This window comes from Lupinus angustifolius, chromosome LG02 (genome assembly GCF_001865875.1).
Source record: "Lupinus angustifolius cultivar Tanjil chromosome LG02, LupAngTanjil_v1.0, whole genome shotgun sequence".
Classification (NCBI taxonomy): domain Eukaryota; kingdom Viridiplantae; phylum Streptophyta; class Magnoliopsida; order Fabales; family Fabaceae; genus Lupinus; species Lupinus angustifolius.
This window is the reverse complement of record NC_032010.1, coordinates 5,547,106-5,561,705: the sequence shown is the minus strand read 5'-3', so window position 1 is coordinate 5,561,705 and position 14,600 is coordinate 5,547,106. Positions and strand designations below refer to the sequence as shown.

General features: G+C 29.1%; 1 protein-coding gene and 1 long non-coding RNA gene across 2 annotated transcripts; one reads left to right on the top strand and one right to left on the bottom strand.

Annotated features, from left to right (window-relative positions):
• On the bottom strand, positions 291 to 1,254 carry LOC109334321. The gene is made up of 2 exons (XM_019570031.1): positions 1,041 to 1,254; positions 291 to 801 (listed from the first exon to the last, which is right to left on the bottom strand). Exons 1-2 carry the CDS (start codon positions 1,236 to 1,238, stop codon positions 469 to 471), a joined length of 531 nt encoding a protein of 176 aa, XP_019425576.1. The 5' UTR covers positions 1,239 to 1,254; the 3' UTR covers positions 291 to 468.
• Positions 9,404 to 11,758, top strand: LOC109334337. The gene is made up of 3 exons (XR_002106086.1): positions 9,404 to 9,452; positions 11,386 to 11,548; positions 11,661 to 11,758. It is a non-coding gene; the product is annotated as an uncharacterized LOC109334337 (long non-coding RNA).

Here is a 14,600-nt window from a genome sequence, read left to right as displayed (position 1 = left end):
CTCAAACAAACAATTCTTTATACCTCTTCATTAAGGAATTACTAATTTGGGTTCTATTTTATAAAATATTTCACTAAAATTCTTATATTATTCTCTTGAAAGTGGTAGAAACTTAATTATATTCTTTAGCTAAGTCATAGTGTAATAAAGTAAAGATGAAAATATAATTATTTGATGAGGCTAAAATTGGAATGTTTTTACTAAGCCTTCAAAATGTTAAACTAAAAGTTTTGAAACAAAAAAAAACCTTAAAATTAGAAAAAGACGAAGACTGAAGGGAGCAATAGGAAATTTATCTCAACCTTCCATAATATTGCTAATCACTTATAACCTTTAGTAATTTAAAGGTAAAATGATCACATAATCTATTACCAAATGACATCAAATAGAAAAACATAAATCTTCATGAAATTTTAAAACAGAAAAATACAAAGTAAATTTGGCTTTGCACCGTTTTTTTTCTGGAATTCACTCAAACTTGTCAATCAACACGCGATTCCCGCATATCATGCATCTTGGGTTATCTTTGGATACCAGCATGTACATGTAGCAACGAGTACACCCCGCCAAAGTGAATGGTAGCCCCTCATCTTTTGAAGCATCACCAAGATTCTCATCAGAACCAAACATGGAAGATGCACATGTTTTGTTAAAGGGTGTCGATGACAACGACGAGATGCGTGAACTTGGGCTTTGAGGCGGAATTTTCAATTTCAAATCAACACCCGAACCACTTCCATGCTCATTCATCATTGTCTCAACCACACTTATCTCTTTCGATTCTTCTAAAGTTGATTTCAACTTTGAATAAACAAAAAACATGAAAAATAAAAATAATTTTATAGAGTATGCTATGAACAAAATGTCAATATATTAATTTTATATAAAAAAAGGAAAATATAATCGTAGGCAAGGTAATCTATAAGTACACCCATGGTAATAATGAAGATGAGGGAAAATCTAGCATTCAAATTAAATTGACAAAAAATAAAATAAAAACACAAATAATATTCAGTTGGAATGAATAAAAATGAGTCTACCTCATAATTAATTTCATGTCCTATAGAAAGATGACCTTGGTCTTGGTCTTCAATTTGTGGTGGTTGATTAATGTCAATAGACCTATTGTGTTGATAAACACTAGCAGATCCATAATTTCCTAAGATATTATTATCTTCATCTTCTTTCTGAATGTGAGTATTATGAACTTGTTGTAACTTTCCACTTAGCTTTTCCATGGAAATAAACACTCACTAGTTGGCGATGCCTAAAAATCTATGTGAGAACATCTATAAATACTACAAAAATGTAGTTTCGTAGTACACGGAATTGAAAAAAGAGAAGTTTTTGTTTAACACCAATCCCAAGAAAACTGTTATGAGTTTTTAAATTTAATGTAAACTATGATAAAAAAATATTCTAAAATAAGAGTCAATAATTGCATAAGCACTTAGTACAGCATAAAAAACTAGAAGCATTAAACATATAATAAATTTTATGATAAATGTAACTTGGCGAATCTAGGACGCTGGGTCAGGGGTGCAAATTGCAATAAATGTAGTGTTATTAAATTTGATTCGACATAATGATCTAACCTAGAATGAACATCCAATTAGTTCGAACTGCTCCTTTGATCGGCTATGAACCAAAACTGGTATTGATCGGTTCAACTTGACTATTTTGCATAGAATACTAGCAACTTGGTCGATCTAACTACTCTCGTCGGCTGAATCAACCATTTTAAAAAAATTAACATCAAAGTGACGCCTTGTGAGGAAAACTAATTTTGTGTGTTCAACTTATTTGTGTTTATGTTTGTCGTTATTAGATTTTTATATCTTTTAGCTTATATTGTAACAAATTCTTATTTGTTTAATTAATGTTTAAACTTATTTGTATAATTTTGTTGTAGTTAAATCGTAAAAAAGCTATATTATATGACGATATTTTCAACTTATTTGTGATATTTTATTTTTCATAAACCTTTTATTGTTTGTTATTTAATTAGTATTTTTGTAATAACAATACTATTAAAATTTTAGTATAAAATTATTAAATAATATTAGGTAGTATTATAAAATTTTAATTATTTTTAAGGTATGTTGATTTAACTAATCTAACTAATGACTTGCTAATTTCGTCATTGAACTAATAATGGACAGGGTTAATGATTGATTCAATTATAATAATATTGGTTAAATGATATAAAATTGTATATAATAATTGAGTGGTACTGATATAACTTTATATATCCAAGAAGTGCAATAAATGTTAAATATAAAACTGTTATACAGTTGAAAACCCTAGGACATGAATGCCTTCTTCCGTGTTTAACAACCTTTACACATATGTGAAATTGATTATTCAATTTTGAGATTCTCCAAGGATTGTTTGGCAGGAGGAAGTTTTATATGGTTTTAAGATTATTGGTACTAGCGTGTCGACATACACTTCATACATGTTGATCTTCATTATTATTTTCTAGTATTGAGTATTTAATTTTTATATATTTCATTTTAGAGAATTATATCACATATTTTTGTATTAAGTACACATAATATTATAATCTTGTTCGAACATTTAATTATATATAATATTATAATTTTGTTTGTAGTTTGAGATTGAGTGTAGAATCTCTATATGATATAAATTATTACAAAAGAAATATCTTCTAAGAAATAATAAGCCTTTCATCTTTGATTTGATTGTATTTTGAGACTTATTCAAAAATGTGATCTTCATTATCTGAAAAATTTGGATCAAAGATGAACATGAGATAATCTCCGGATATGGAAAATAGGGCATAAAGAGGGTTAAGTTGATTAGGTTTTGAGTGTTTCAAAGAACATAATATGTTCTCCATTTAAAAGGTAACCTACAGTAATCATAGACAACTTGTTCAGCCATTTTTTGCATCGAATTATTGCAAAATTATTTTCATTGTATATGATACAAAATTGAGTATATTATATTGTCTTTCAATTATCACCATTTAAGTATATAAATGAAATTAAATAAAATTATACATGCTCAATTACCTAAATACCATTTAGGCATATTTTGCATTTATACAATAGTTAGGATAAAATTTGAATATAGAAATCATGTCAGTTCAAATACCTATATATCCCTTAGACATGTTTTGTCTTTATATATTAGTATAGATATATTTAATCATCATTATTGATAATGATTCAATAACTTAACATTAAATGTGTTTATTCCAAATAAATAATAAAAATATAATTGAAATCATTGATCCCGAACCATATAATAATTTCTCCTTTGTTAGACTTAGCCTGCATGTCATGTATTTTTTACATAAATTGACCTTCAGTTACTGGGAAAAAAATTAATATAGGGGGTTGTGGTTCTCCATTTTGGAATATCTTAGTAACATCTATTATTATCTACATATGAATTGAATAGAGGGCTGATTTTACATTATTAGACAACATACAATTTTGACATGTCATATCTAGGAGGTTAATTTTGTCCATCTAATATCTTTATTCTTTACTAGTATTTGGTGTAATTCAATGCAAAGTGACCCACTATCTTTCTTCAACATTCTCACTCAATTCTTTTCATTTTCACTCAATTGTTGACTTCTAAGTTTTTGGAATAGCCATAACAAAATAGCAATTTTAATAAAAAATTTATTTGTGACAATTTTTTTAATAATTAAGTGTGCCTTAAATACTCCCAAAAAATTACAAATTAAATCTTTGATAATTTAAAATAATTATTATGATTATTGTCGTCCTTTGTATTTGGTATTTCATGGCTCCTACCTAAGTTTACTAGTTAAAATGACAAGTGAGTATAAACTCCATCATTTGATTAATGGCTATATAAAAATGAGAAGGTTTGATATGTAATATTTTAGCCCATTGATCAACCGTATCTATTATCTTCTACTATCTATCTATATCTATATATTAAATGAAAAGGATGGTAATTTTTATTTCTAGATATCATATAATTTGATATATAATAGTTAGTATATTAATTTTGTCAATATAATGTTTTTATTCTTTACGATTATTTAGTGTAATTAAATGAAAAGTGACTCACTATCTTTCTTCAACATTCGCACTCCATTCTTTTCATTTTCATTCATTGTTGATTTCTAGTTTTTTAAAATAGCCATAACAAAATTGCAATTTAAAATAATTTTTTATCTGCGAGAAAACTTTATTAATAAGGTAAAATGTTGAAATACTCCAAAACATAATTAAGGGTATATACTTGACAATTTAAAATAATTATTATGATTATTATCTCCTTTGCATTTGGTATTACTTGGCTCCTAAACACATGTTTACTTGCACATATGACTAGCGAGTATAAACTACATCCTTAATGAATGGCTTAAGGAACGGAGAACATGAGATTGTGGGTTCGAGTCTCACCAACAACCAAAAAGGGAGTTATAAGGTGGTATGACGGTTAGGGTGAATGATGTGGGAGGAGGAGGTTGAAAGTTCAAATCTCACACACAATAAAAAATATTAACATACTAACAATTGCTGATAAAAAAAGTGCAACAACTACACATTTGAAAAATAAAAAAATTCAGAAACAAAATTAAAGATAAAAGTATAAAATAAATTGTAGATGATATAATAACAATATATAAAACTCTTATATTGTTAGTGTATATATCTTTTTCTTATAATAAATATAGTGAGGAATTATTATCATGTAAAAGGAATAATGATTGAGGCAAAATGATTAGGAGCATGTATTTATGGTTAAATTTCTATTGTTGATATATTTCTTCAATTTTTTCTTTCATAATATGCAAACAAGAGTTTGGGATTAGTGATGTGATGAAGGAAAACTTAACTCTCCTTTCTTGAGTTTTCCAATGCATCATGATCTTTAGTTAGATGTATAATATTATAGAATAAGGGTACATACATCAAAAGGTTCATTCTTTGGCTAAATCAAGACTCAATGGTATTAACTTGAGGAATTAGAAGGTGACCACACATATTTTCCTCTTTTTCTAAAGGGTTATTGGCAGGTATACCATGTGTATAACCTCATCGTTTCCTCTTGCCATCAACCATGTTATTATCCTAAATTTCTATTCTACATGATGTATATTCTACCATATTTTGTCATTGTTTATAATAATTAATGAAGGAATATTATAAAAGAATAATACAATACCTTACTTTTCCATGAAAACCGCTCACCAAATCCATTGTACCATTCTCAGAGGATTTGTGCATCATTAAGATTTTTAGATCATATTCTTGTTACACCAATGTTTTTTTATTCTAAATGGTATGTCTGAAGAGTTGATTTCTGATAGAACATTATGATATCCATTAAAGGATTATGATATAGACAAGTGATTATTCTTGTAAGATACAACATTAGATTATTAGTATTTTTCTTAAATTATCTTAGCCTTTTCTTACAAAACCACCTTAAACTTTAAATTTTTTAAGTAGTTGTCGTAAACTATTTTTTCTTCCTAATTACCACTTCAATATTAACTACGGGTGAAATTAGTTTGTCCATAAAGATAATGTTAAATAAATTAATAGCAATGACAAATTCTAACTCATACATTTTTAACATCGACTATTAGATTATTTGTTTATATATAATACTATTATTGAATTAATTATTTTTAACTTTGAAGATTACTTATCATATTATCCTAAGTCAATTTTAAATTTTGATGGTAGTTTCCTTCTAATAGCAATGTTGGCTAACTTATAGTATTGCATTGCTACTGTTGTGAATTTGATTGCAACGATTTCTTTGTTGTTTATGAGTAATTTAACAATATATTTATACAAAGATCAATTTCATCAACTAATAGAGTTTAAAGGGTAATTAGCGAAAAAATTAGTTTATGGTGCATATTCGTAAAAAATATAAAATTTAGGGGGTTTTAGACACTTTTCCTAGAAAATTATGTAACAATTTTATTTTTGTTGATAATTTTGTTATTGTTCAATTTTTCATCCTAGGTGTCCTTATTAGAATATATGAAAATATATTAGAATATCTAAAATTATATTATAGAGAAATATTTAGATTATACATAGATATAGAGATAACATCTCATCTTATGATTATATCATAGATCTGTTTAGAGTGCCTTAATTAGAAGTTCTTTTAGAATTAAGATTACTTTATTTTATCTTTTACTAGCAGTATACTCGTGCATTTGTATGAGACATTGCATATTTCTTAAATTGAAATCATATTAGTACAATAAAAAGATATAAAATAATAAATATCACATATCAAATAATTTGAAATGATAAAATTGAATGACATGTAGAAGGTTATTAGAGGAATGGAAAATTCAGTTTTGAAAAATTAAACATGGAGAAATTGTGAGAAATGTAGACAAAATGGTAATGTGACAAAAAGTATAATGAGTGACCGGAGAGAAAAATGTTAGAAAAGTCTTACCTATGAGTTTGTGACAATTAAACCCTTGGAGAAATTGTGAGAAATGTAGACAAAATGGTAATGTGACAAAAAGTATAATGAGTGACCGGAGAGAAAAATGTTAGAAAAGTCTTACTTATAAGTTCGTGAAAATTAAACCCTTTAAAATTAAACATGGAAAAAATATGAAGAAGTTAGAAGAAATGTTAACTTGTAAATAAGAGTAAAATGAGTAACGGGGAAAAAAAGTTTTGCATGTAAGAAGATAATGGAATATAAATTAAAATAATTCGTAGGAACGATTGTTATAAATAGCTTCAACTCTAACCTATATTTCTTGATATTATCTAATAATAATTAAATAAAATACTAGATATAATTTGTTCACACATGAACGCATTAAAGCCATCTAAAAATTCACATCAGATTGTATAAACAAATTGCTATGTAAAGAAGACCATCCATTATTGAATTACTCATCTATTTTAAGAAAATACTCCAATAGGTTTGCTCCACTCAAACATTAAAACATCATGTTATTTTTTATTTAAAATGCTTTATAACTCAACTATACTACAAAGTAGCACCAAGTTGAAATACAAAAGAATAGAAAGGCAAAATCTTTTATAATGAGTATAATAAGAGTAAAATATCTTCAATTAGAATACTCTTAATAAAGAAAAACCAAATAACAAAAAAACTACATGGATTCAGAAAATTAGCAAAATATAAGCACGTAGTGTATTACATTATCATCACATGTAATATTCATAATTATGGGACACCATAATTAACACTCAAGCAAATATGTCACCCTTTTTAACACAGACCAAGTGAAAGAGTTAGTGGATTATTTATTGGTTGAAGTTTGATACACTTTTATACTGTCAACTGATCATAGATCATCATCCTATGCTGTGAGTGGCTTTTAAGTGGTTATTATAAGAGAGACCAACATTTATAATGAGATATGGTAATCATGGTTTTAAATTGTGGCATGCATTCACAATTGATGCTGCAACATTGAAGGAGTTGCAACAAGTGGATCTCTTTTGTTGTCTTCTTCTGGAGGGTTGCATGTTTCTGTTGTTCTTCTTCTCCGATTAGTTTCTCAGCCATATCGAGTTTGAGTGAGTAATAGTTGAAGATGGAATCAGAATGAGAGTGGAGAAAAGTTCAAAAGAAGAAAAAAAGTGAATAGATTTAGTAACTCTATTGACCATGAAACAAGTCCTTATCTACTCAAGTTTAACTTCTCTTCATTAACGGAGAGGCCATTATTAAGATGTGTGGTTGAATTTTTCTTAAATTTTATTTATTTATTTATTATTTGAAAATAATATAAAATCATGACGGTTAGAAAGAATTTTTTAACACGTATTATAATCCTATTCAGTACCGGAGAGAATTCTCATCCTATCTACTCACACACCAACGTGTATGCTTACATGTGGTGTGTGTGACACGTTTAAGATGGGAAAATGAATTTACTGTAATAGAAGAAGGATAAAGATATTTATCATCATATATAAAAAAAATTAAAATGTTAGAACAAGTTGTTTTTGTTATTATTTTTTTACGTAATGAGGTACATCAAAGCACCTTGCAATTATGAGTTTATGGCCATCAGTGAAATTTATAGTCTTCAGTCAGGTTTTATCTAACAACATTAACTATTTTCATTGATGATTAGTAAATAATTAAGGATTTTGTAGGGTTGGGTTTAAAAACTTAAAAATAGTATATTGCATTGGAAAACTAAAGATATAAATTCCACTTATGGGTTTTTTAATGCTTAACTAGGGATGGTTAGGGTAAATTAAAATTATGTCTTGCTAGGAGTAGTTATAGCATTTTTTTTTGCATGTCTATGGAATTTTGAAAATTTGGATATTGTCTAATTTGTGTTTATCAAACCTCTAAGTCATCAATTCTATGAACACCTAATGGTTTAGATTTTTCTAAAATTGATGGTTAGGATGAGGAATAAGTTTTAAAAACTTAATCTTGAAATAAGTGGATCATCACTCATAATATAATACTGCTATAATTTCACATTTATTATATTTATGTCAAGTATAACTAGGAATAGCAATGAGGTTGGATAGACACAATTTGTGCTTTCTCGTTCTCAAACGTGCACTATTTACAAGTACCTAACGAGTTTTGAAATTTTATTATATATTTTGTAATAATTATTATATAAAAATAATTATTACATGAATATGGGGATTCGTTTATACCCAATTCAAATTACATTAATTATACTCAATCTGAATCATTCATTTTCTTAAATCTAACAGACCAAATGGGTGAAACTTAAAAGTTATTTAAGAATTCTATTTTTCTTTCTCATCATTTATTTCACTCACATATTTGACCCATTGAATTTAAGAAAATAAATATATGAGATTGAGTGTAATTAGTGTAACTTAAATTGTGTGTGAACGGATCCCTCCATTATTTAAGATGTTTATACAGTATAGTTAAATCACAACAATTTATTATGGAATAATAATTAAGTGGATAAGAAATAATTATAAAGTAAGAATAATAAAATATATTATATATAAATATTTAATTAAAAAATAAATTTATAAATAGACAGATACCTAAAGTATTATAAAATTCATCCACATTCATAAACTATTATTATGTGTACTCATTATAAATACTTATATGATAAGGTTTTACCATCCCTAAATATAACCTACTCTGAACTGGAACCTAATAATTAAAATTGGGGAAAACTCAAAACATGAATTGAGTCAAACATGAATTTCTCATTAATTTTGAGCTAATTTGAAATGGGTTTCCACATATTTGGTTGGTAATAACAAATAATAATTAAATTTTTGGAAGTGGTAGGTTACAGGGTTGAAATTTATGTCAAGCGTGATGGGCTTCACTAATGCGGCCCAACCCATGAAAGGTCTATAACAAGTCTCTTATACCCATTTACTCAATGGCCATTTCACTTCCTTCCCCTAAGCGGGGCCAACTTTTCTCTAATCTCTCTCTCTGCGGTAATTTCTTCTCTCTTCATTTCCTTTCGTATTTCCGTCACTCACTTGTTTCAATCATTCTTTGCTTTCTCCACCTCCCTATTTGCGAACATCTATATAGTTTTTATGTTTTGTTATTTTGTTTTTCGTAACTTCGCTTTTGTTTTTTTTAGGTTTCACAATTTTGTATCTGCTTGTTTTACATCAATTAGTCGTAATTTGTGTTTGTATTATCTTTTGTCTCGTCTCATGTGTGTATAACCATTGAAAATTAATATAGTTTGTTTAATAGCATCTGAAATTTTGCATATTCTGATAATTTTGGTTAGGAGGGGTATTTTTAATTACTCTATTTTTGTGTAAAAAATAAGGGTTTCTTTAACTAGTTTTGCTGCTTTTTATGCCTTCTCTATTGAATGAAAATAACGTAGTGATAGGATGTTTGTTGCTGAGAATATGGATATGAAGGATAATATGGTGGTGGTTGTTGGATAGATGGAGGTGTCTGAGGTTGATCATAATAATAGGATCGAGATGGTAAATAATAATAATAATGATAGTGTTGGGAGGGAGATAATTTGGTTGTGGTTGTGGTGGTGGATTTTGGTGGTTGTTGTGTTGGCCGCTGTTGGATAGATGAAGATGTCTGAGGTTTAGCATAATAATGGGATTGAGATGGTGAATAATAATATTAGTGTTGGGAAGGTAGATAATTTGGTTGTGGCGGTGGTTTTTGGTGGTTGTTGTGTTGGCCATTGTTGGATAGATGGAAGTGGCTGAGGTTGAGTATAATAATAGGATCGAGATGGTGAATAAAAATAATAATAGCGTTGGGAAGATAGACAGTTTGGTTGTGGCAGTGGTTTTGGGGTGGCTGTTGTGTCGGCCGATGTGGAAAAGAAGGAGAATGAGATATGTGGTTGTGAGGTCTGTTGGTAGTAATATGGGCGTAGAGACAAGAGTTTTGGATGGTGCTAGTGAGTATGGAGGAGGGATCGTTTAGACTTTAGAGTTGTTACCTTATAATTAAGGTTGGCAAGGGCATTGAGAAGGGACTCTGGACTCATGCCTTGCATGATCTTCATTCTAGAATTGTTGATACTTCTTGTTTATGAACAAGAGAGCCTCATCCACAGTTATGGGAGGCAATGGCATTGAGAAGCAAATGAAAGCACTAATTGATAGGAAAAGGATACATACTATCAAGGAATTAAGCTATATGCTATTCTACTCCTAAGGATTAAGAATAAGATTAGATTAAAAGGTAACTTTCATTTCATTGATTGGTCGTAATGTATGAACAATACCCTATTTAAATGAGAATAAAGAAACCTAAGATGATGAAGACCATACAACTGTCGTCATCTTGCAACATAATAACATTCTAGAATTATTCATTAAAAACTATTTAATTAAATCTAAATAACTAACTATCCTATCCGATTACTTTTCTAATTGACCTCACAAGAAACATCATACCAAACATCTTACCACATAGATCAAGGTTTTAAATAGCTGTTGCGATTTCAGGAACTACCAAAACCTTGACATTTCGGATAATGATGGGAAAATTAGGCCACAATTATGGTCATTATAGGTTTTGACTTTTGCCGTCTCCCGGAACTAACATATTGGCGCCTGTGATAGCCATGGACCCAGACTTAAAACCTAGACATAGATATGTTACAAATAACAGAACTGTATGTAATCATATATAGAGAAGTTTTTTGAGATAAGTTTTAACCCTACAAGTTTGTAGTGAAAATTCTGCCAGGTAGGTGACTAGTTCAATTAATCTGTTATTCTGCAAATAAGCATCAATGTTGAAATCCAACCAACAGACTGATAAAAGAAATTTTTTCCCATTGAATATATGGTGAAACATAAATCATGTTTTGTGGGGATTTATTTCCTGACTAACAATATAATATAATATGTATATTTTTGTTTGCAGCTGCATTCTCTATAGCTTTTCAACTATCGTTGTTGAAATTTCAGAAGAACCAGTGACAAGTCAACCCCATCTTGCAAGCAGAGCAGAAGCATTGTTCTAATAATTTATGACTTTCCACATATAGAGCACATGCCATAAACTCTCTGGTGACACTTATTGACAGGTAATTTGAGTAAACTTTCAATTTTCATGTTTCTAGATCAATGACATATCTAATGTTGATGACAGAGCTTAATTGACACAACTTTTTGATTTGATCTTGTGGTAAATGCTAGAACTTTGATTGGGCCAGTAAAAACTTTTTCTCCTGTCAAAGCCAAAGTGTAAAAGCACTTCTCATGTGATTTTGGACAAATGCTGATTTGCTTATTTCTGACAGTGATTCTTACAAAAGAAATCTCTCGAATAGCAGAAATTTCATACCAAGCACCCAGGTAGCTATGGGTATAATCAGGAGTAGCTTCTCTTTCATACTGGGGACAGTTTGCGGAGTTTATGTGGCTCAGAATTATGATGTTCCTAACATTAGGAAAGTAGCTGACAGTGCCTTGCTCACAGCAAAGGCGTATGAGGAAAAGTACCGTAAGTCGAAGAAGAGGAGTAACAACGATGATTAATGCTACATGACACACACTACATGGATCTAATATCCTTACAAACAACTCTTTGTGAGAACACATGTTAGTATATTTTATGGAAGAATTCTTAGATATGCTTACTATTTTGTCCCTTTTCAAGGGAATCATAAGTTTCCTGTTCTGAAATTCTGAAACTTACCATTTAAGACAGTAGTTGAATAAGTGTTGTGCACTCAGTTTTCTTAAAATATGGATGATAAGTTGGGTTCAGGCCAGAAATCTGGTTCATGGTCAACCAGAACTGTATTTAATATTCATTTGAGTTTATGGCAAAGATAACAAATGTATTTTAGTAATTATATGGGTTTGTTCTGTTACATCATTATCTTGTTTGTTTAACTGTTTGCATGAGTTGTTAGAAATAATCAAATAAGTCATTGGCTATTTCAACTTTGTCACATGGATTTGTATTTTGCATAAGGATGGAATTAAAAGTTGATTGTTCTTATATGATTTTTCTTCATTAACTGTCAAGATAGAAACTCTATAAATTCCAGCAAATTGAGATGCCTTTAATCATATTGGACAACTCTAAAACGTTTGTTTATGATGCTTGAGACTTATTTAAGATCTCTAAACATTTCTATTAAACTGGACTATAGCATTATGCATAATGACCCACCTAGGAACTTTATTTGCCCATATTACCTATTGGACTATACGATGGAGTGCATGCTGGAACAATTATATGTTTATGCACATGGTTACTAATGTAATTTAAATATTTTAGAAAAAATATAAAAGTTGCAAATATATGGAATGAGAATAATATATCTCCTCATATAAGGTGATAACTTATCTTCTCTAACCAGTAAAAATGTAATATGTGTGTTATTTTGTTTATTTTTAAAAATATTTTTATAGAAAATGATGAAACATAGATACATGTTATGATTTCACTGGCAGGAAGAGACAACTTATTTCCTTATTCCAATAGATACTCTATTCCCATATGGAATATATATACACGAAGTAATTAATTTGAGAACAATTATTTTTATAAGAAATGTGAATAATTAATATGAATCACTAAATCTTATTAGAGTGACTAAATTAAAAAATATATATATATAACCTTTTTAAATGATCAACTATTAATTAACTGTTAATCTTAATCATTCATCTATAATTTAGATATACTGTTTGTACAATTTTTATTTGAGAACACTAACCGATAGAGTCTGAAAGGGACCTAAGATAAAGTACTATGCCATTTTTTCCTCTTCTCCCAAACTGTTTTTGTTGCTTTAGTTTATTCTTGACGGAGGAAACTTGAAATTGAAAGCATTAACACTTGCAAACTATTTTATAATCTCTCATTATATTATTTTGCGAATAACAATCTGTCCAATCTGCTTTAGTTTTATTATTCATCTTTATATTATTTGTTAAAGAAAAATATTTAAAAAAATGAGATAATTCCGAAAAGTAGTTAATAAGCACAATTCACCTTCCTTTTATTTGCCTATAAAATTTCAAAAGCATGGTCCAGAGTAAGTGTTGGCCACATGTTGATGACATGAAATGCATGCATCACAATATAATCCAATAAATCTTTGGAAGTTGATTTTGTATCATAAAGTGCTCTACCCATACTCAAAATATATGCTTATTTTTTCTTTCTCAAACATTCCATTTTGTTCAGGTGTATACACACAGGTGAGTTAATGCACAATACCTTTCTAAGATTGAAATACGTCATGGTAAATTCTGGTCTATTGTCATTTCACACAGACAACACCTTTGGCTGAAACTCTGCTTCAACAAATGTTATAAATTTAGAAACAAACTGGGTGTTTCAGCTTTAGTTCTCATCAAATAAATCCAAGTGAATCTTCTAGTGTAATCATCCACTATAGAAATGACATATATGTTGCGCATGCAGAGAAGGGATACAATAAGGTCCAAAGATCCACATGAATGAGGTCAAAGCAGTGTACATTTCTTTTTGTATTACTCAATGAAATGCTAATTTTCTTTGCCTAGCCAAATGGCAACATCACTTATATTGGAATTGTTAGAAAAATATTTTAAATTGTGGTAATGGTTGTTGTTAATGTGATTACGGATATTGCAACTGTTGTGAGGCAAATTGCATCATTGTGATATGAATTATTTTATGACTAAAAAACATTTTTGAAATCAGTGCAATCTGATTTAGTCTGATGCGATCCAAATGCAATCCCATGTGGTTGTATTGCAGCCCGATGTGGTCACATCATTATGATTCAGTGTTACACCGTAATTGTGGCGTTTTCGCTGCAACAACAATATGACATATACATCATATGATATGGTCTACAATTTGAATCACTAGTTACAAGTGACAAAAGAAAAATGTTAGGAGATCTTCATTGTTGTGATGGAGTATTTTTTCATGGGCTAAGTGAGTGAAACATATAAGTGGATTTGACACCACATCATGATCCAAAACCTTAAGGCATTAAGCCAATGAGTCCATCTACTTATATATTCTTCAACTCATCCACTTTTAAACAATGTGAGATCTTCACACTTCAAATACCCAACATCCCTCTCAAGTGTGAGTTACTCCTCTCGAGTATCGGATATACTAGA

What these genes read in the sequence shown, in the direction of transcription:
- LOC109334321 (XM_019570031.1), bottom strand. Translation starts at nt 1,238, where the DNA reads ATGGAAAAGCTAAGTGGAAAGTTACAACAAGTTCATAATACTCACATT. An exon ending in GACATGAAATTAATTATGAG is followed by an intron (nt 802 to 1,040) that starts GTAGACTCATTT and finishes GTTTATTCAAAG; the next exon opens with TTGAAATCAACTTTAGAAGA.